General features: G+C 42.1%; 1 protein-coding gene across 1 annotated transcript in view; it reads right to left on the bottom strand.

Annotated features, from left to right (window-relative positions):
* Positions 1-172: 172 nt before the first annotated feature.
* Positions 173-23,030, bottom strand: part of LOC117078814 (raftlin-like) — a 99,133-nt gene continuing 76,275 nt past the window's right edge. The window contains exons 3-4 of the mRNA XM_033202305.1: positions 7,491-7,677; positions 173-254 (exon numbers count right to left, since the gene is read on the bottom strand). Coding sequence (XP_033058196.1) covers positions 173-254; positions 7,491-7,677 — 269 coding nt within the window. The remainder of the gene's footprint in view (positions 255-7,490; positions 7,678-23,030) is intronic.

Raw genomic sequence — 23,030 nt, 5'->3', positions numbered from 1 at the left:
CTGTGCTATGTGGCTGCATTATCAAGATATACTTTTGTTACTGATAAATATGTAAACCAAAGACAGATCTATCTTATAATGAATTTAGTCCTTTAGTGAAAATCTGTAGCAAAATTCCAGGGCATGGTTTTATCCCACTCAATTCATGCAAAATCTATTGAGCAACATCTATTCAAGGCCTGGCACTCTGAGCAAGCAATCCAAATCCAAAGATGGAAGAGGATTCAGCAAAGGGAGTGGAGGTGGGCAGACATCTGAAACACAGTAACAGGAGAGACTGAGATTCCAGCAATTGCTGTGTGTCGAAGGCAGGATGAGCAGCTCAAAGGGTGCATGATTACCTCTACTGATGTAAGCATTACACAGAAATCTCAGAGGCTGCAAGATGGCAGCCAGTGGCATGGGTTACGGGCAAACAATGCTACTTTGGAAAAGTGAGGCTAAAAGAGAAGTTTTCACATAAAAACCCAGATTTCTGGCTTTTCTTGAAAAAAGTACAAGACCTGGCAACACCTGATAACCATAGGACAGAGGTGAGGCATTGACTCACCACTTCCCAAGAGTCCCCATTCAATGAGTCAGGCCGCTGTAGGGATCTGATTTTGCAAGCTCTGTCTTAGAATAAAGACAGAGTCTTCAGGATTTTAGGTTCTGGGCCTCAAGAGGAGGAACAAAGGATAAGGGCTGAGCATTCTCTGAGATTTACTTTCCTGGAAATAAAACAGCAAAAGCCAAAAGAATTGTTTCTCTTGCATCACTTGACCCTGGGTGGTCAAGCCTGACTCAGTGAGTCATCTGTGTTGCTGAGTACAGCTTGCTGATATGGCCTAAGAGGAAACATTTCACAGACTCCAAGCATATGGTCAATTTGGGATGCAGCAGCTCACTGTAGCTCTCAGCAACCCACTGCATCTCTGCTAAGGATCACTGGAGGAATCTGTTCTAGAACAAGGACTAGAACAAGCCTTGGCTAAGTCAGCAGCTATAGAAGTGGGCCCCGGCCTGAGGGGCTCACCACAGCTCCACACAGAGCCTCCCCCAGGCTTGTTTCCAGCATCAGGCCCCCAGACTTCTCATGCCTGCCCTCCCACTGTTTCCCTTTGGACACCACGTTCCACTTGTTCCACAATGTCAATAATGGGGAGGCCCTTCCCACTATTTCTCTCCCTATTCCTATCTACCCATCATCCCCAACTCAGAGCAAATGAGAGCCACAGAGCCTCCTTTTCTAAAACATTCTTACTAACAAATTTCAGGTTAGAGATTCAAACCAAGACTTGTAGACTTAGCTGGGCAATTATATAATTTGTATATATATTTTTTGCAGTGCCCTAGTAGATAGATACGTTTCTTGAAATCTAGGAGCTCCTTAGAGTCATCTTTGCATGGTGAATTACATACACATGCTTACCTTAGAAAAATCCAACTAAAAGGGATAAATGTTTACCACTTAAAACAGTGCCAGTTATTCTATTCAATAGGCAGATGTGCCCCAGAATGAACTCGAGAAGGGAGACGTGCAGTTCCTGTTCTCTCAATGTCAATTCCCACAAACACCTCCCTAGGTGCAAACATTTCACCACCCTAGGTGTGATTCCAATGAATACTCACTATAAACCCAAACCAGCTTACCTCCCCACGGGGTTCACTGTTGGAAAAGCAATCTGATCCAGTCCTGAAGGACAACATGCATCGGTCAGGTAGAGAGATGCCACAGTATTACATTTTATGGGCATTTCAAAAGATTTTCAAGGGTAACTTTGATTGTATACATTTTCCACCTTCCAAAAGAGTTTTAGAATTGCAGCCTCTGCATTAACTATAGCTCCTCCATGTGCCCCCATCCAAGTCCTAGGCCAAAAGGTGCCTGATAAATGTCCACAGAGTTCCTTAGTGTCCTGGTCCCTGGACCATGTAAGGCATTACTCTACGAAAGCTATAGCCAAATGACTTCAACTCATCCATGATGAAAAACACACCAATGACACCCTAGCTCCATGTGTGAACAATGACAATTCAACAGCTGAAAAATGACCAGCACTATGCATTTTGGTACTGCACTTACATCTAAAACCATGAAACAACCTAGAATTAAACCCACACTCGTGAAACATCAGAAGTGACGTTCTAATAACTGACTTCTCCTAGCCATCAAGTTTCAAGATCTTTAGCAACTCATTCTAAGGAAAACTGCTTGAAAAAATGAAGGATCACTTAACTATACTTAGAATTCAGAGTGAGTGCAACTATATTGTCTATTAAAAATCACTAAGTGTTCCAAAGAAAGAGTTGCGAAAATGAAGTACAAACTCTCTTTCTACTTGTTCGCTAAGTATTTCATATTCAGCTATTCATTCTTGAGTCAAAGTAACTTGAGTCAAAGTAACTGACTTGCCTAAATTCAACGCACTTAGAATTAAGAACAATTTACAGTTAGATGTGTGGCTAGGCCTGCCATGGTAAAATGAAATGGCAGTTATTAGAATATTCAAAAGAAAAGATCAGGTAATTTTTCATGGATGTAAGTGAAATCTGTCAAAATGGCAGTGAGCTCAGAGGAACGTTACTGCTTGAGAACTTGAGAACTACTTTTGGAATGACTCATTAATAATTTAGTTAGACTGTCAACGATGCTCTCCAATTACTCAAATACCACTAGAAAACATTTCATTAGGAGATTTAAATAAACTCTTCCTGCCTCATGCTCATTACTCCCCACGTCTGCCCAAAAGAAATCAGGCCCAAGTTAAAAGCTGCCCCTCCTGAAACATTTCCTTGGTTTCCCTTCCAGTGAGAAGTGGCATCTCCTTCTCCCAAACTCCTGTGGCATGAGACACACATCTCATTTACTTAATTAGACTGCAAGTGCCTGGAAGGCAGGCTCCACATTCAACTGAGCCTGGTACTTGCATCCTCTAACTTCCCACGACATAGGGCTCCTAGCACAATACCCTGAAAAGAGTACACACCCAGCAAGTGTTCGTGAATGGGTAAGGGAATAAATGCAGGCTTGAGGGGTTCTGTTTGGTGGTTCTGACATATCCCAAAGCCCAGTTATTTGCTAAAAATTTTATGTGAACCCTTCAAACACATTAGGTTGATATCGAAGTTTCACACAGTCATCTCATGGTGATTCTTGGTAATGAACTTCATTTGGACCAACAATAATTGAGAACGTGTATCTACATCTCTTTCAATGTGTGCCACTTGAAAAATGTTAGCCAAGTATTTCTTTCTCTTTTAACAGCTAACTCATTTCATTTAACAGCATCTATAGCTGTCAGAACTTTGGCAGACTTTGTGAAAAGTATCACTTTAACTGTCTGAATTAAAAATTAATCACAAAAGTCTTCCTTTGTTTTGTTTTTACCACTTAAACTCCCTATTGATAAAGAAAAAGTACTGTGGGTTTTTTTGCTTTTGTTTGTTTGTTTGTTTGTTTGTTTGTTTTTTGAGACAGGATCTTATTCTGTCACCCAGGCTGGAGTGCAGTCACACAGTCACATCCCAGGAGCCTCCAGCTCCTGGGCTCAAGTAATCCTCCCACCTCAGCCTCCCAGGTAACTGGGACTACAGGCATGCGCCACTACACCCAGCTAATTTTTAAAATTTTTAGTAGATACTAGGTCTCACTACATTGCCCAGGCTAGCCTGGAACTTCTGAGCTCAAGAGAATCTTCTGCCTTGGTCTCCCAAAGTGCTGGGATTATAGGTGTGAGCCACTGTGCCTGGCCCTGATTTTTTTTGTTTGCTTATTTTTAAGATCGTTGAGGTCTTTTCCTCACAATACAAAAAAAAAAAAAAAAAAATGCAGTTATTGCATTTGCTAGGAGAGAAAATCCTGTACTTTAAAATTATATGTTACAATGACTCTGCTTCCAACCTCCACCACTCCTCCCATCCAATACTATTGGGGCTAGAAGTGGGGGTGATCCTCTTGATTATTTTTGCCTTGTTTTACATGATAAATTGTCAAACTTTTGCTTTTTTTTTCTTTTTTCCAAAAAAGGCGGTTCCAAAGACCCAACACAAAGTTACCCAAGGAATTTCCTTCTCTGGATCTGCTTGTCCAGGAGCTGAAATGTTCACTGAGGTCACCAGGCAGGCAGTTCAGGAACTCTGGACGAAAGTGAGCTCAAACCCAAGGAGACTGCCAACTTCCCTTTCTTGAAAATCCTCCTGCATACAATGTCTCATTCCTCTCAATAGTTTGCTCATTTTTGTCTTCTGGAGAGTAAGTTCATTTGTTCACGCTACCTCAGTGGAAGTAAATAGCCCCTATTGAGCCCCCAGCTTCACTGCTGGCTTGTGATGCACTATTCCCCAAAGTGGTGGTTCTTATTTCTGAAGAGGGGCTTCCTCACCCATCTTGTCCCATCAGATAACTCAGAGTTTGGTGCAAGCCTTGCAAATCATGTAGTACCAGCCCCTCATTGTAGCAGCTAGAAAATGGAGGCCAAGAAAAATCCACTGATGTGCCCCTTGCACAACACTAGTTACTAGTAGCCAAGTGCAGCCTAGAATGCAGGCTCCTGGCCCCGAGTCCTGTGTTCTTTCTTACGTAGCCTGGTGCTTACAGCTCTCCTAGGAGTAGAATGGCAAGCCCCAGCAGTGTTGCTGAGTGCCAGGCATGAAGCTAGGCAAGAATTAGGTCCTCTACACCCTTGCTACTCAAAGTGCATGCCACGGACCATCAGCATCTGCCCTATCTGGAAACCAGTTAGAAATGTCGAGTCCCAGGCCTCCCCCGAGACTTGCTGTATCAGACTCTGCTCTTTAACCATATCCCCAGGAGACTCACAGGCACATTAAAGTTTGAGAAGTGTTGCTCCACAGCAGGGAGAAAAAAAAAAAAAAGATACGCCTTCACTTTCTGAGTTAAGCTCAGACCATGTCCTGAGCTCATGTCACCTCCTATGGCAGATCACACTGAAGGACGCGCCGGTGATCTGACCCAAATGGACTTGTCTCCTTTAAACGCTAAGGCCGCTTGGATAATCTGCAGAATAGAATCCCGGGAGCCCCGTGGATGCCTTATGTAGTCCATACAACACATCTGTCTGTTTTGTTTCCTTGCTGAAAATCTGATTTACTTACAGACTACTGAGGGGTAAAATGGGGGAAATGTTGAGTAATAAAAGTACTTCTTTATGGAAGATCAAATATATCCTCCCCCACTTTTTTTTTCCTAACGTGGTTCTCCGTAAGAATTGTGGGTAAAGGAACTCAGCACATGCTTCATGCCGATTAAGAATGCAGGTACCGGAGTCAGCCTTCCTGGGAGCAAGGCAGAGCTCTGCTGGCTGCCATCCGTGCGACCTTGACAACTCAACCTTTGTGTCTCAGTACTGTGGGTTTTTTTTGCTTTTTTTTTCTCTTTGTTTGTTTGTTTGTTTTTTGAGACAGGATCTCATTCGGTCACCCAGGCTGGAGTGCAGTCACACAGTCACATCCTAGGAGCCTCCAGTTCCTGGGCTCAAGTAATCCTCCCACCTCAGCCTCCCGGGTAGCTGGGACTACAGGCATGCGCCACTACACCCAGTTAATTTTTAAAATTTTTAGTAGATACTAGGTCTTGCTACGTTGCCCAGACTGGTCTGGAACTTCTGAGATCAAGAGAACCTTCTGCCTTTAAAATGGAAACAAAAATAACACTTTTGCTTTTCATCGCAGGATGCTAGGAAACCTCATAGGCATATGATACAGATGAAATGATAATGATCAAGCCTGGCATACAGTGAGTGCTCACTAAATATAAGCTACTGTCATTATACATATCCTATGTGTCAGTGTCATTTAAAACCACTGCGGCCCCCAGAATAGTTTCTTCTCGTGATTGACCTAGATAATGATCAACAGCCAATCAACATAAAGGAACCAATAATGGACTGGGTGTGGTGGCTTACACCTATAATCCCAGCACTTTGGGAGACCTATGTGGGAAACTCTCTTGAGCTCAGAAGTTCCAGACCAGTCTGGGCAACATGGTGAAACCTGGTCTCTACCAAAAATAAAAAAATTAGCCAGGTGTGGTGGCATGCACCTGCAGTCCCAGCTACCTGGGAGGCTGAGGTGGGAGGATGGCTTGAGCCGGAGAGGCAAAAGTTGAAGTGAGCTGAGATCATGCCACTGTGCTCCAGCCTGCGTGACAGAGTGAGACCCCATCTCAAAGAAATAAAAAAGAAAATAAAAGAAACCAATATGCAGCCAGGCTCAGTGGTTCACACCTGTAATCCCAGTGGTTTGGGAGGCCAAGGTGAGAGGATCGCTTGAGGCCAGGATTTCAAGACCAGCCTAGGCAACATAGTGAGACCTCGTTTCTACGGGGAAAAAAAAAAAAAAAAAAAGAGAGAGAGAGAGAAAGACAAACTAATACATATAAAAGGCAGACATTGAGAAAAGTCTCACCCTACCCAAAAATGTGTGAATTCTGGGTTTGAGCAAAAACATGCACCACCTTTCACTTCAAATTCTAATGTGTGTTGATGTAGTCTAAGAGCCCCAGAGCTTGATCAACCATGAAGAAATAAAGGAAAGGAAAGAGGAGTCAGTCTTAGTCATGCAACCTCATGCCTCACAGCTGTCCCTTGTGAGCACACCAGCCAAATGCTTTGTCTACCTGCAAAGTGACTTTAAAAAGAGAGAACAAGGAGGAGCTGCTCTGCACTCCCTTTTAAAAATGTGGCACATGCTGTCATTCCTTCTATGATAGTTGGCCAAAAGACAAAATTGATTTCCTTTCCCAGACTTCATTTTAATTTTAATTTTTATGAAAGCAGGAAAAACATACTGCTCTCTCCATCCCACCCTCATTGTTTATTTTAAGAAAAACAAAATTAATATTGTTCCTTTTGAAAGACTAACCCCACTTCTTTTTTCTTAATTAGGCTCAATTGAAATATAGGCATAAACATTCAACCGGGCAAGCCAATCGGAAAAACATCCCCAAGCCCTGAAAATCTAAATCAAGACCAAACCAATTATAGCATTTCATTTAGGCGGTGTTTATTTTTTGTATTTTTTTAACTGTCAAGCGATTGACAGAATTTATGGTAGGCGCAAAATGTTCAAGTATTTCTAGACTTTGGGGGAAGCCATTAAGTTTGTATATAGCCTCTAAACAAAATCATTGTGTTTTCCGGCCATGCCTTTCAGTTTAAGAGTATTGCACTTTTACTGGCCGCATCATTCTGGGTATACACTTCTTCTAAGGAGACATTTTTCTAGCTGAGTTTAATCCAGTGAGTTAAAAGAGAGAAAGAATGCAAAATGGAACTCTCTACTTGCAGTTGGACATGCATTTGCTTTTCACCGCAGGATGCTAGGAAACCTCTCTGGTTGTCTAACTTTTTGCCTCATTTGTCTGAGGGCTGAGGCTCTGAGGACAGCATGCAAATTTCAACCCCCAACCTCATCCTCTCACTTCCCTTCCTCTATTGAGCATACCTTAGCCACAACAGGATGCTACTCATTCACCCATGGAGCCTTACCTGTCAGTTTTCTTGATCAGGATGGCTCTAAAAATGTGCTCCAGGGGCGTCTTCTCCCGCTCATGAGTGGGCTGCACGAAGGGGTGCAGGGCTGCCAGAGAGAAGCCCTGCTGGTACAGCTCCAGGAGCTGGGCGGGCAGGTCACGTAGGGAGGCCAGCCTCACCGCTGAAGACGCAGGGAGCTCCGCTGGAGTGGAGAGAGGAGAGGCTCATCAGAAACCCACCACATCGCCCACCCAGCCCTGCCCAAGCCCCGCTTCCCTTGCCCTCGGGGAGGATCCTCTAGGTCACTGCTAAAATGAGTTTGTCCCAGTTTTTACTGTCTTCAAACAGACTTTATAAGCAGCCTGTCATTTTCCAAATCACCCAAAGGCATTAATAATTGGATGTTGACCAGGCATGGTGGCTCAGGCCTATAATCCCAGCACTCTGCGAGGCTGAGGCAGATAGATCGCTTGAGCCCAGAAGTTTGAGACCAGCCTGGGCAACATGGTGAAACCTGATTCTAAAAAAAAAAAAAAGAAAAAATCCCTCAAAATTAGCTGGTGCTTGTGGTCCTGGCTACCCAGGAGGCTGAGGTGGGAAGATCGCTTCAGCCAGAAACGGGGAGGTTTGCCGTGAGCCATGATCGGGCCACTGCACTCTAGCCTGGGCAACAGAGCAAGACATTGTCTCAAAAATGAAATAAAATAATAATGGAGAAAGATGGCCGAATAGGAACAGCTCCAGTCTCCAACTCCTAGTGCGAGCGACACAGAAGACCAGTGATTTCTGCATTTTCAACTGAGGTACTGGGGTCATCTCACTGGGAAGTGCTGGACAATTGGTGCTGGTCAGCTGCTGCAGCCCAACCAGCGAGAGCTGAAGCAGGGCGAGGCATTGCCTCACCTGGGAAGCGCAAGGGGGAAGGGAATCCCTTTTCCTAGCCAGGGGAACTGAGACACACAACACCTGGAAAATCGGGTAATTCCCACCCCAATACTGCGCTTTAAGCAAACGGGCACACCGGGAGATTATACCCACACCTGGCCAGGAGGGTCCCACGGCCACGGAGCCTCCCTCATTGCTAGCACAGCAGTCTGCGATCCAACCGAAACGGCAGCAGCGAGGCTGAGGGAGGGGCGCCCACCATTGCTGAGGCTTAAGTAGGTAAACAAAGCCACTGGGAAGCTCGAACTGGGTGGAGCTCACAGCAGCTCAAGGAAACCTGCCTGTCTCTGTAGACTCCACCTCTGGGGACAGGGCACAGCTAAACAACAAAAGGGGAAGCAGCAGAGGCCTGTGCAGACGTGAGCGACTCTGTCTGACAGCTTTGAAGAGAGCAGTGGATCTCCCAACATGGAAGTTGAGATCTGAGAATGGACAGACTGCCTGCTCAAGTGAGTCCCTGACCCCTGAGTAGCCTAACTGGGAGACATCCCCCACTAGGGGCAGTCTGACACCCCACACCTCACAGGGTGGAGTACACCCCTGAGAGGAAGCTTCCAAAGGAAGAATCAGACAGGTACACTCGCTGTTCAGCAATATTCTATCTTCTGCAACCTCTGCTGCTGATATCCAGGCAAACAGGGTCTGGAGTGGACCTCAAGCAATCTCCAACAGACCTACAGCTGAGGGTCCTGACTATTAGAAGGAAAACTATCAAACAGGAAGAACACCTATACCAAAACCCCATCAGTACGTCACCATCATCAAAGACCAGAGGCAGATAAAACCACGAAGATGGGGAAGAAGCAGGGCAGAAAAGCTGGAAATTCAAGAAATAAGAGCGCATCTCCCCCTGCAAAGGAGCACAGCTCATCGCCAGCAACGGATCAAAGCTGGTCAGAGAATGACTTTGATGAAATGAGAGAAGGCTTCAGTCCATCAAACTTCTCAGAGCTAAAGGAGGAATTACGTACCCAGCACAAAGAAACTAAAAATCTTGAAAAAAGAGTGGAAGAATTGATAGCTAGAATAATTAATGCAGAGAAGGTCATAAATGAAATGACAGAGATGAAAACCATGACACGAGAAATACGTGACAAATCCACAAGCTTCAGTAACCGACTCGATCAACTGGAAGAAAGAGTATCAGCGATTGAGGATCAAATGAATGAAATGAAGCGAGAAGAGAAACCAAAAGAAAAAAGAAGAAAAAGAAATGAACAAAGCCTGCAAGAAGTATGGGATTATGTAAAAAGACCAAATCTACGTCTGATTGGGGTGCCTGAAAGTGAGGGGGAAAATGGAACCAAGTTGGAAAACACTCTTCAGGATATCATCCAGGAGAACTTCCCCAACCTAGTAGGGCAGGCCAACATTCAAATTCAGGAAATACAGAGAACACCACAAAGATACTCCTCGAGAAGAGTAACTCCAAGACACATAATTGCCAGATTCACCAAAGTTGAAATGCAGGAAAAAATCTTAAGGGCAGCCAGAGAGAAAGGTCAGGTTACCCACAAAGGGAAGCCCATCAGACTAACAGCAGACCTCTCGGCAGAAACTCTACAAGCCAGAAGAGAGTGGGGGCCAATATTCAACGTTCTTAAAGAAAAGAATTTTCAACCCAGAATTTCATATCCAGCCAAACTAAGTTTCATAAGTGAAGGAGAAATAAAATCCTTTACAGATAAGCAAATGCTTAGAGATTTTGTCACCACCAGGCCTGCCTTACAAGAGACCCTGAAGGAAGCCCTAAACATGGAAAGGAACAAACAGTACCAGCCATTGCAAAAACATGCCAAAATGTAAAGACCACCGAGGCTAGGAAGAAACTGCATCAACTAACGAGCAAAATAAACAGTAATATCATAATGGCAGGATCAAGTTCACACATAACAATATTAACCTTAAATGTTAATGGACTAAATGCTCCAATAAAAGACACAGACTGGCAAACTGGATAAAGAGTCAAGACCCATCAGTCTGCTGTATTCAGGAGACCCATCCCACATGCAGAGACATACATAGGCTCAAAATAAAGGGATGGAGGAAGATCTACCAAGCAAATGGAGAACAAAAAAAAGCAGGGGTTGCAATCCTAGTCTCTGATAAAATAGACTTTAAACCATCAAAGATCAAAAGAGACAAGAAGGCCATTACATAATGGTAAAGGGATCAATTCAACAGGAAGAGCTAACTCTCCTAAATATACATGCACCCAATACAGGAGCACCCAGATTCATAAAGCAAGTCCTTAGAGACTTACAAAGAGACTTAGACTCCCATACAATAATAATGGGAGACTTCAACACTCCACTGTCAACATTAGACAGATCAACGAGACAGAAAGTTAACAAGGATATCCAGGAATTGAACTCATCTCTGCACCAAGCGGACCTAATAGACATCTATAGAACTCTCCACCCCAAATCAACAGAATATACATTCTTCTCAGCACCACATCGCACTTATTCCAAAATTGACCACATAATTGGAAGTAAAGCACTCCTTAGCAAATGTCAAAGAACAGAAATTATAACAAACTGTCTCTCAGACCACAGGGCAATCAAACTAGAACTCAGGACTAAGAAACTCAATCAAAACCACTCAACTACATGGAAACTGAACAACCTGCTCCTGAATGACTACTGGGTACATAACGAAATGAAGGCAGAAATAAAGATGTTCTTTGAAACCAATGAGAACAAAGATACAACATACCAGAATCTCTGGGACACATTTAAAGCAGTGTGTAGAGGGAATTTATAGCACTAAATGCCCACAAGAGAAAGCTGGAAAGATCTAAAATGGACACTCTAACATCACAATTAAAAGAACTGGAGAAGCAAGAGCAAACACATTCAAAAGCTAGCAGAAGGCAAGAAATAACTAAGATCAGAGCAGAACTGAAGGAGATAGAGACACAAAAAACTCCAAAAAATCAATGAATCCAGAGTTGGTTTTTTGAAAAAATCAACAAAATTGACAGACTGCTAGCAAGACTAATAAAGAAGAAAAGAGAGAAGAATCAAATAAACGCAATAAAAATGATAAAGGGGATATCACCACCGACCCCACAGAAATACAAACTACCATCAGAGAATCCTATAAACACCTCTACGCAAATCAACTAGAAAATCTAGAAGAAATGGATAATTTCCTGGACACTTACACTCTTCCAAGACTAAACCAGGAAGAAGTTGAATCCCTGAATAGACCAATAGCAGGCTCTGAAATTGAGGCAATAATTAATAGCCTACCAACCAAAAAAAGTCCAGGACCAGATGGATTCACAGCTGAATTCTACCAGAGGTACAAGGAGGAGCTGGTACCATTCCTTCTGAAACTATTCTAATCAATAGAAAAAGAGGGAATCCTCCCTAACTCATTTTATGAGGCCAACATCATCCTGATACCAAAGCCTGGCAGAGACACAACAAAAAAAGAAGATTTTAGACCAATATCCCTGATGAACATCGATGCAAAAATCCTCAATAAAATACTGGCAAACCAGATTCAGCAGCACATCAAAAAGCTTATCCACCATGATCAAGTGGGCTTCATCCCTGGGATGCAAGGCTGGTTCAACATTCGCAAATCAATAAACATAATCCAGCATATAAACAGAACCAAAGACAAGAACCACATGATTATCTCAATAGATGCAGAAAAGGCTTTTGACAAAATTCAACAGCCCTTCATGCTAAAAATGCTCAATAAATTCGGTATTGATGGAACGTACCTCAAAATAATAAGAGCTATTTATGACAAACCCACAGCCAATATCATACTGAATGGGCAAAAACTGGAAAAATTCCCTTTGAAAACTGGCACAAGACAGGGATGCCCTCTCTCACCACTCCTATTCAACATAGTGTTGGAAGTTCTGGCTAGGGCAATCAGGCAAGAGAAAGAAATCAAGGGTATCCAGTTAGGAAAAGAAGAAGTCAAATTGTCCCTGTTTGCAGACGACATGATTGTATATTTAGAAAACCCCATTGTCTCAGCCCAAAATCTCCTTAAGCTGATAAGCAACTTCAGCAAAGTCTCCAAATACAAAATCAATGTGCAAAAATCACAAGCATTCTTATACACCAGTAACAGACAAACAGAGAGCCAAATCATGAATGAACTTCCATTCACAATTGCTTCAAAGAGAATAAAATACCTAGGAATCCAACTTACAAGGGATGTCAAGGACCTCTTCAAGGAGAACTACAAACCACTGCTCAGTGAAATAAAAGAGGACACTAACAAATGGAAGAACATACCATGCTCATGGATAGGAAGAATCAATATCGTGAAAATGGCCATACTGCCCAAGGTTATTTATAGATTCAATGCCATCCCCATCAAGCTACCAATGACTTTCTTCACAGAATTGGAAAAAACTGCTTTAAAGTTCATATGGAACCAAAAAAGAGCCCACATTGCCAAGACAATCCTAAGTCATAAGAACAAAGCTGGAGGCATCATGCTACCTGACTTCAAACTATACTACAAGGCTACAGTAACCAAAACAGCATGGTACTGGTACCAAAACAGAGATATAGACCAATGGAACAGAACAGAGTCCTCAGAAATAATACCACACATCTACAGCCATCTGATCTTTGACAAACCTGAGAGAAACAAGAAATGGGGAAAGGATTCCCTATTTAATAAATGGTGATGGGAAAATTGGCTAGCCATAAGTAGAAAGCCGAAACTGGATCCTTTCCTTACTCCTTATACGAAAATTAATTCAAGATGGATTAGAGACTTAAATGTTAGACCTAATACCATAAAAACCTAGAAGAAAATCTAGGTAGTACCATTCAGGACATAGGCATGGGCAAGGACTTCATGTCTAAAACACCAAAAGCAACGGCAGCAAAAGCCAAAATTGACAAATGGGATCTAATTAAACTAAAGAGCTTCTGTACAGCAAAAGAAACTACCATCAGAGTGAACAGGCAACCTACAGAATGGGAGAACATTTTTGCAATCTACTCATCTGACAAAGGGCTTATATCTAGAATCTACAAAGAACTCAAACAAATTTACAAGAAAAAAACAACCCCATCAAAAAGTGGGCAAAGGATATGAACAGACATTTCTCAAAAGAAGACATTCATACAGCCAAGAGACACATGAAAAAATGCTCATCATCACTGGCCATCAGAGAGATGCAAATCAAAACCACAATGAGATACCATCTCACACCAGTTAGAATGGCAATCATTAAAAAGTCAGGAAACAACAGGTGCTGGAGAGGATGTGGAGAAATAGGAACACTTTTACACTGTTGGTGGGATTGTAAACTAGTTCAACCATTATGGAAAACAGTATGGCGATTCCTCAAGGATCTAGAACTAGATGTACCATATGACCCAGCCATCCCACTACTGGGTATATACCCAAAGGATTATAAATCATGCTGCTCTAAAGACACATGCACACGTATGTTTATTGCGGCACTATTCACAATAGCAAAGACTTGGAATCAACCCAAATGTCCATCTGTGACAGACTGGATTAAGAAAATGTGGCACATATACACCATGGAATATTATGCAGCCATAAAAAAGGATGAGTTTGCGTCCTTTGTAGGGACATGGATGCAGCTGGAAACCATCATTCTTAGCAAACTGTCACAAGAACAGAAAACCAAACACCGCATGTTCTCACTCATAGGTGGGAGCTGAACAATGACATCACTTGGACTCGGGCAGGGGAACATCACACATCGAGGCCTATCATGGGGAGGGGGTAGAGGGGAGGATTGCATTGGGAGTTATACCTGATATAAATGACGAATTGATGGGTGCTGACGAGTTGATGGGTGCAGCACACCAACATGGCACAAGTATACATATGTAACAAACCTGCACGTTATGCACATGTACCGTAGAACTTAAAGTATAATAATAATAAAAAAAAATAATGGAATGTCTTAGATCTAGAGTCATCTTCTCACTGATCACAATGAAAAAGTCATTTTCACCCTCTAAAAACAAAAACCAAACAACAACAACAAAACAGAAATAAAGAAAGAAAGGAAGGGAAAAGAAGAAAAATACATTGAGCAAATATAAAAACACTAGGTGGCAAAAAGCAGCATAAACAAAGTCAAAAGACAAACTGGAACAAAATTTCTGTGACCCTTAAGACAAAGGGCTAATTTCCTTAATTTGCGAACCCCACCTCGACCCCAAAATAATTTTTAAATGGGCAAAATATATGAATAGGCAATTGCCTTAAAAATGTAAAAGGCTAACCAATATTTGAAAAGACACTCTAATTTAGCATTAGGATTACACAAATCAAAACCAGGAATATCTTTACCTATTGAATTATTTTAAAATTTGGATTTTTAATTTACTTATTTTTGAGAAGGGCAAATAAGGTTCAAAATCAAAAGGTACAAATGTGCATTCAGTGAAAAGTCTACATCCTAGCCCTATCCTCTACTTCCTACATTTATTTCCTTAGAGGCAATCAGTATTATCTTTTTGTGTGTATATGCATTAACAATCAAATAATTCATACAAAATTAAATAGGTCTATATATTTCCCTCCTCTTCTACACAAATGTCAGCATAACACTAAACACCTAGCTTTTTAAAATCAATTTTTATCAATTAACAGTATACTTTTCAGCCAGGGGCGGTGGCTCACGCCTGTAATCCCTGCACTTTGGGAGGCCAAAGCAGATGGATCACTTGAGGTCAGGAGTTTGAGACCAGCCTGGCCAACATAATGAAACCTCATCTCTACTAAAAATACAAAAAATTAGTTGGGTGTGGTGGTGCATGCCTGTAATCCCAGCTACTCAGGAGGCTGAGGTGGAAGAATCTCTTGAATCCAGGAGGCAGAGGTTGCAGTGAGCCGAGATTGTGCCACTGCACTGCAGCCTGAGCAACAAGAGCTAAACTCTGTCTCAACAAACAAATAAACAACAAAACAAAACAGTATACTTTTCTTAGAGACCATTTCATAGCAGTACACAGAGTTCTTTCTCATTCTTTTCTACAGATCCATTGTGTGATATACCATGGAGTATGCAAACTTCTGCTTTTGTAAGTAATCTTTTAGTGAAAAATATTCCTACATGATTTCATGTGTGTGTGCTTATAGTACATATAAAAAATAAATTCCTAGATGTGGAATTGCTGGGTTAAAAATACATGCATTGTATGCCTGCATCAAAACATCTCATGTATGCTGTAAATATATACACTTACTATGTACCCACAAAAAATAAAAAAATTAAAAAATAAATAAATCAGAGGTGTAAATATATATATATATATGTCACACACATATATATGTGTGTATTGTAATTTTTTTCAGCGAGTGCTACATTTCCTCCATAGAGTAGTATGGATTTATCTGCTATCAGTGATGTATAAAGTCGTTTCTTTTCCCATACTCTGGCTATTCTCAGTGGAAAAAAAAGATTCCTGTGAGATGGTAACTTATATTTCTCTTATTATGTGATTTGTATTTTTTTCTTATTAAATATTTCATATTTAAATGCTGTGTTTCCTTGTCTGTGAACTCTCTGTCCGTTATCTTTGCCTGGTGTCCTATTGGGTCATTGGACATTTTTCTATTGGTTTGTAAGAACTCTGTACATATTAGGAAATTTAGTTTTTACTTATCTGTCCCCAATTTGGTGCTTGCCTTTTGACTTTGCATATGGTGGGTTTTGCCATGAAAAACCTTTTTTTTTTTTAGATGAAGTCTTGCTCTGTTGCCCAGGCTGGGGTGCAGTGGCACTATCCCCGCTCACTGCGAACTCTGCCTCCTGGGTTCAAGTGATTCCATGAAAAACTTTTTAAATGAAGCTGAATTTACCAATCTTGCTTTCAGTGGCTTCCGAGTTTTATGTCATAACAGAAAGACCTGGGATTACAAAACAATTTTCTTGTGAATTCTCATAGTACATATTTCATTTTTTGCATATAAATCTTTCATGGATTTGGCATTTCTCCCACGTAAAGTGTGTAGTATGAATTTAACTCCCCCTACCACAGGGGTTTATCCATTTTTTCTCATTGATTTGAGATGCCATATATCATATGCCATTTGTCATTCATTATATTCCCAAATATCAGTTTATGACTGTGATCCATGAATCTATTTGTATAAAACCCTAGTTTAAACAATTTTAATTTCGTATTGTGTTTTAATATCTGCTTAAACTATTTGTCAGATCTTCCTATATTCCTGTTTATATTTTGAATCTTCCTAATTTGTTTTTCTAAATGAACTTTAAAAATCAGCTCAGTAAATTCCCCTTCCTCCACTAAAAAAGCTTGTGGGTATTTTTTTTTTTTTTTTTTTTGTTGAGACGGAGTCTCGCTCTGTCGCCCAGGCTGGAGTGCAGTGGCCGGATCTCAGCTCACTGCAAGCTCCGCCTCCCGGGTTTACGCCATTCTCTCGCCTCAGCCTCCCCAGTAGCTGGGATTACAGGCGCCCGCCATCTCGCCCCGCTAATTTTTTGTATTTTTTTTTTAGTAGAGACGGGGTTTCACCGTGTTAGCCAGGATGGTCTCGATCTCCTGACCTCGTGATCCGCCCGTCTCGGCCTCCCAAAGTGCTGGGATTACAGGGTTGAGCCACCGCGCCCGGCCGCTTGTGGGTATTTTTATTGGGTCACATTCAAATCATAGCTTAACTGAGAATGAGTATTTTCACCATTCTGCAAGTTCCCATGCAAGAAACTGGCAAAATTTTGATTTGTTCAAGTCTTCCTTTGGGTCCCTCTGGAGCATACTAAAGTTTTCTTCACACAGATAGTACATATTTATCAGGTTTATTCCTAGTTATTCTATATTTTATTGTTATTGGAATAATATGTTTTCCTTTTACACTTCTGTAATACTCACTGCATGCAAGGGTGTTGGGGAAACATGCATGGCCCTCATCGTGGTGGCAGTGAACCTTTCTTGAGGGCAGGATGGTATTGGCCTTCAAAACTAAAAATGCACACGCTCTTTGTCCAGCAACCCCACTACTGGTAGTACTTCTATGACTGGACTCACAAATGTCTTTCAAGATATATGGACAAAGATATTTACTACTGGGTTGTTCTAATAGCAATCTTAATTGCAGGACTAGTTAAACACTGGAATACCCCAGTGATTAATCCTAGGAACCATTAAGAAGATTAGAGTAAATCTGTTATGTGCTGATACAGAAATGAGTCCAAGATACATTGCTAAGTTAAAAAAAAAAAAGTGTCTAACAGTGTTAATGGTATGGTCACTCTTGTGTAAATAATATTAGGAGGATGGACAGATATAAATAAAAATCTTTTTTTTTTTTTCCTGGAAGAAATCACAAAAACATCAGCATTGAAGAGAGGGACTGGAGTAGGGAGGAAAGGGTAGAAAGTCGTTTTTACTGTATTTTATACTTTTGATCCCATTACCACCAACAGGAGTCATTTGGGTGGAAGGCTTATGAGCCATTTTTATTTTTCTCTTTATATATAAAAACAATATTATTAAAAAGTTTTTAATGTACCTTAAAAATAATGTGCTTTTTAAATTTTCTAATTTTTCTTAAATTTATTCTTCTTTATTTATTTTGAGACAGAGTCTCGTTCTGTCACCCAGGCTGGAGTAAAGTGGTACAATCACAGCTCCCTGCAGCCTTAATCTCTTGGGCTCAAGCGATCCTCCTATTGCCTCAGCATCCAGAGTTGCTGGGACTACAGGCACATGTTGGCATGTCCAGCTAATTTTTAAATTTCTTGTAGAGACAGGGTTTTGCCATGTTGCCCAGGCTGGTCACAAACTCCTGGTTTCAAACGATCTTCCTGCCTGGGCCTTAACGTACTATTTTTTTTTGGTTTTTTTTTTTTTTGAGACAATCTCCCTCTTTGTCCCAGGCTGGAGTGCAGTGGCACAATCTTGGCTCACTGCAACCTCCGCCTCCCAGGTTCAAGTGATTCTCCTGCCTCAGCCTCCTGAGTAGCTGGACTACAGGCACACGCCAGCATGCCTAGCTAATTTTTGTAATTTTAGTAGAGATGGGTTTCACCATGTTGGCCAGGATGATCTCGATCTCCTGACCTAGTGATCTACCCACCTCAGCCTCTCCCTAAAGTGCTGGGATTACAGGCGTGAGACACCATGCCCAGTCAATGTCCTCTTTTTAAAAACAAATTTAAAACAAAACCTAGGGGTACTTAAGAACCACCTAACATCAGATACTGTAACTCTCATTTCCATACATCATGCAATAAATTTATAGGAAAAAAAAATCTATAGCAATGACTGACTCTAACACAAGCATTCAGTATCCTGGAGAAGGTTCTATTAATAACAGTGACAAATGTAGGACTGGTCAGGAAAGCAGAAAAGTATGCAATCTTTCTCCTGAAAGGTACATTCAGGATATGCTGCTAGATAAACAAATCCAAAGCTAAGTATGATAAAGAATCCCGAGCCTCTCCGTATTCCCCGTGCACGGAAACCTGTCAAGGAGTCTCACAAGCAGCTTCTTGGATGCAGGTGAGAGGGACCCCTCCTCTAAACCTTGTTACAGCAGGGGTCCCCAAGCCTGGGGCCACGGACTGTCCGTACTAGAGGCTGCACAGCAGGAGGTGAGCGAGCATTATCACCTGAGCTCTGCTTCCTGTCAGATCAACAGTGGTATTAGATTCTCTTAGGAGAGTGAACCCTATTGTGAACTGCGCATATGAGCGATCTATGAGATCTCCTTATGAGAATCTAATGCCTGATGATCTGTCACTGTCTCCCATCACCTCTAGATGGGACCGTCTAGTTGCAGGAAAACAAGCTCAGGGCTCACACTGAGTCTGCATTATGGTGAGTTGTATAATTATTTCAATATATATTATAATGTAATAATAATAGAAATAAAGTATACAGTAAATGTAATGCACTTGAATCATCCCAAAATCACGGCCCCGCCCAACCCTATCTGTGGAAAAACTGCCTTCCATAAACCAGTCCCTGGCGCCAAAAAGGGTGGGAACTGCTGCTTTAGAGCAAGGGTCCTCAAAGTACACACCCTGGTCCAGCAGCACTTGGGAACTTGTTAGAAATGAGAAAACTTACCCAGGCGTGGTGGCTCACACCTGTAATCTTAGCACTTTGGGAAGCCGAGGCGGGCGGATCATAAGGTCAAGAGATCAAGACCATCCTATCTAACATGGTGAAACCCCGTCTCTACTAAAAATACAAAAAATTAGCCAGGTGTGGTGGCACACGCCTGTAGTCCCAGCTACTCGAGAGGCTGAGGCAGGAGAATCGCTTGAACCTGGGAGGCGGAGGTTGCAGTGAGCCGAGATGGCACCACGGCACTCCAACCTGGGTGACAGAGCAAGACTCCATCTCAAAAAAAAAAAAAAAAAAAAAGAAATGAGAAAGCTTGGGTCCTACCCTAGACTTACAGAATCAGAATCTGAGCCATCTGTGTCTCACAAGCTCCCGAGGGAGTTCAACTGCCCCAAAGAGTTTCACCTTGGCCCTCCTCCACCCACTCTTCTCCACAGGCAAGAAAACCTGTTACCAGCACCCAGCTTCACATAGCCCAGCCCTTAGAATCCCCTGCCTTGCCAGCCCTGGGCCCAATCTGGGGGCCATGCAGACTTACTCCTCAGTCTGCAGGGAGGGTGGATGGTGCCCTTTTGTCTGCACTCCCAGGCCCAAGGCAGGGCAGAGACTAAGAGCTAAGAGGAGGCAAGTGAGGAGATAACTCACCACAGGTACAAACTTTAAAGGAGCACCAAAAGCTCAATATTCAAGATAAATAAATATTTAATGTAATATCTGATAAAATAAAAATCAGGGCAAAAAATTAATGATGAACAACATATCGAAATTTTTGATAAAGATCAGGCTGAATGCCAGTAGCTCACGCCTGTAATCCTAGCACTTGTGGGAGGCTGAGGCAGGAGAATCGCCTGAGCCCAGGAGTTTGAGACCAGCCTAGGCAATACGGCAAAACTCCATGTGTACAAAAAAATACAAAAATTAGCTGAGTGTGGTGGCATGTGCCTGTAGGGCCAGCTACTAGGGAGGCTGAGATGGGAGGATCACTTGAGCCCAGAGAGGTCAAGGATGCAGTGAACTGAGATTGCACCACTGCACTCCAGCCTGGAGTGACAGAGTTACCTTATAAATAAATAAATAAATAAATAAATAATAAAGGATAGGATCGGTGTTTTTTCCTTTCACCTTAAGCCCCAATACAGCTCGCATAGTACTGTCACTAATCCTGTCTTTATTTATTATAAAATGTTGCCTCACTCCCCTGCCCCTAATCCTGGCCCAGCCCAAGATCTTTCGTCCTCTTGTCCCAGATCCTGCAAATGCTGGGTGTGGACCTTATGGAAATCAGGGGCAAGTTTCATCTGCTGTCAACAGATTACAAAGCTGCTGAACCAAAAGGGCAAAACCACATGTGGCGGAGACACTGTTTTATTTGAAAAACTGAATGGACTTTTGGTAGGAGTGTAAGCCTTTATGGAGGGCAACCGCACGTTGTCAATCAAACCTAAAACTACTATCCAGCACCGAGATCCCTCTTCTTTGATAAAACTATATACAAACAGCATCTGTGAGGCATCGAATATGAGCCTTCAAACTCAGCCAGTCTCTACAGTTCAATATTCTTCAAACGTTTCAAATTTTTCAAACTCTTCCTGCTATAATAAAATAAACCTTGAGAGTTCGATAATTAATATATTTGTTTCCTCTTATGCACCACACTAAAATAAAAAATAAAAGTAGTTAATATGTTTAGAAGACAGGGTTCTTGCTGGGCATGGTGGCTCACACTTGTAATCGCAGCACTTTGGGAGGCTGAGGCGGGTAGATCACTTGAGAGCAGGAGTTCAAGACCAGCCTGGCCAACATAGTGAAACGCTGTCTCTACCAAAAATACAAAAATTAGCCGCGCATGTTGGCGTGCACCTATAGTCCCGGCTACTCTGGGGGCTGAGGCGGGAGGATCACTTGAGTCCAGGAGGCGGAGGTTGCAGTGAGCCGAAATCACACCACTGCACTCCAGCCTGGGAGACAGAGTAAGACCTCTGTCTCAGACAAAAAAAAAAAAAAAAAAGAAGACAGGGTTCTATACCAGCTGCTCTCCTCACTGCCTGCTAACCCCAGGCATGTGAACACTCCATTTCTTTGTATGAAATGGTGATAACAACATCAACCTGTCTTCCATCATAGCATCATTGTGAGGATCAAGTGGGATTATGTGCGTGTAATCTATAGAGCACAAAACAATCACAGGCGGTGGCACTGGCTGTGGCAAATGGGAGGACTGGTCATCCTGGGATGGGATGACAACATGATGTGGGGCCATGAAATCCTTCCCCATTCCCACCCACACCCCTTAACCTCCATGCTCCCAAATCGGTGCACTAAAAATGTTAGTCAATCAACCACTTTATATTTAAATGCTTCCTGAATAAAACGTAATACCTTTTAAATTTTTATCTTAAAATCTAAAGATGTATCTCCTGTCAAAGCTAAGCAATTTTATGGCTTTAATTTTTGGTATGCATGCTGTCAAAGTAAGTTTAGCTTCATGGTTGAAAGAAACAAATAAAAATGAATCTCAATGATCTTAAAGCAATAAAAAAAAAAAGGCTCCTATTGTAAGTATGATTAAAGGCCTTAATCTCATGTTTCTATTTGAACCCTAACCTTAAAAATACAAAAGAAAACACAGTTCTTACGAAGTGACCAATTCCCCAGTGTTGCTCCTAGGCAAATAAACAAAGGAATGGTTTCTCCATTTGGATGGCCATACCAATTGTAGCCTGTTGGTCTCTTTCTCACCCTACTTATCAGAGTAACCTCTCCACTATTTTGTTTTGTAATAGTTGCCTGATTTCATTTACAAATTATGTAACCTTGGGCAAGCTATATAGCTCCCTCCCCATCTCTTGGGACCCTCATTTACAAAATGAAGACTTTGAATGGGCAATTGCAAAAGGCGCTTTCAACTTTAAAATGCAATAATTTTAGTATTTCAATTTGGAGGCTAAGGTACCAGTTTCTAACTGAAAAGTAACATTGGATAATATAACAAATGTTTTCAATGTTCACTGAAAGAGTTCCCCCAAAGCAGAGCTAGAATTGGAATAAGGAACACCCACATGGCATGTGTGGGTGGCTGCAGTGAGGAAGGACAGGCTGGAAGATACCCGCTGCCAGTGGGCGGGAGAAACATCGCTGCTGCCCGAGGGTTCCGGCCTTCTGCCTGCCCAGGCACTAGGGATTCTGGTTAACCGTCCTCCGGGGCAGTGTGGGGAGCTTTTCAGAGGAGTTCCAGGGAAGAGAGGCCTGCCCGGTGGTGGGAGAGAAAACGAATGTTTTAAGTGTCACTGAGGATGATGGGTCTCCTTCATCCTAGAGGAGAGCTACAAGGAAACGGCATGAGTTACTCTGAAGTTACTTTGGCTGCCTGGCCTTTGACCAGGACCTGACTATACGGCTGAACTACATGAACTGTCTCATGTAGTTAAATAAGTTAAAATGTCTAATTATAACGTCATAGTCTGAAGACAAGGGACACTGGTGAAGCTGTCTTAGCCACCGTTACCCTCCAAAAAGAGAAAATGCCAGCCTACTC

The sequence above is a fragment of the Trachypithecus francoisi genome, unplaced genomic scaffold, assembly GCF_009764315.1.
Source record: "Trachypithecus francoisi isolate TF-2019V2 unplaced genomic scaffold, Tfra_2.0 Lachesis_group0, whole genome shotgun sequence".
NCBI classification, from domain to species: Eukaryota; Metazoa; Chordata; class Mammalia; order Primates; family Cercopithecidae; genus Trachypithecus; species Trachypithecus francoisi.
The sequence above is the reverse complement of the archived record's forward strand: the minus strand, read 5'-3'. Positions and strand labels throughout refer to the sequence as shown.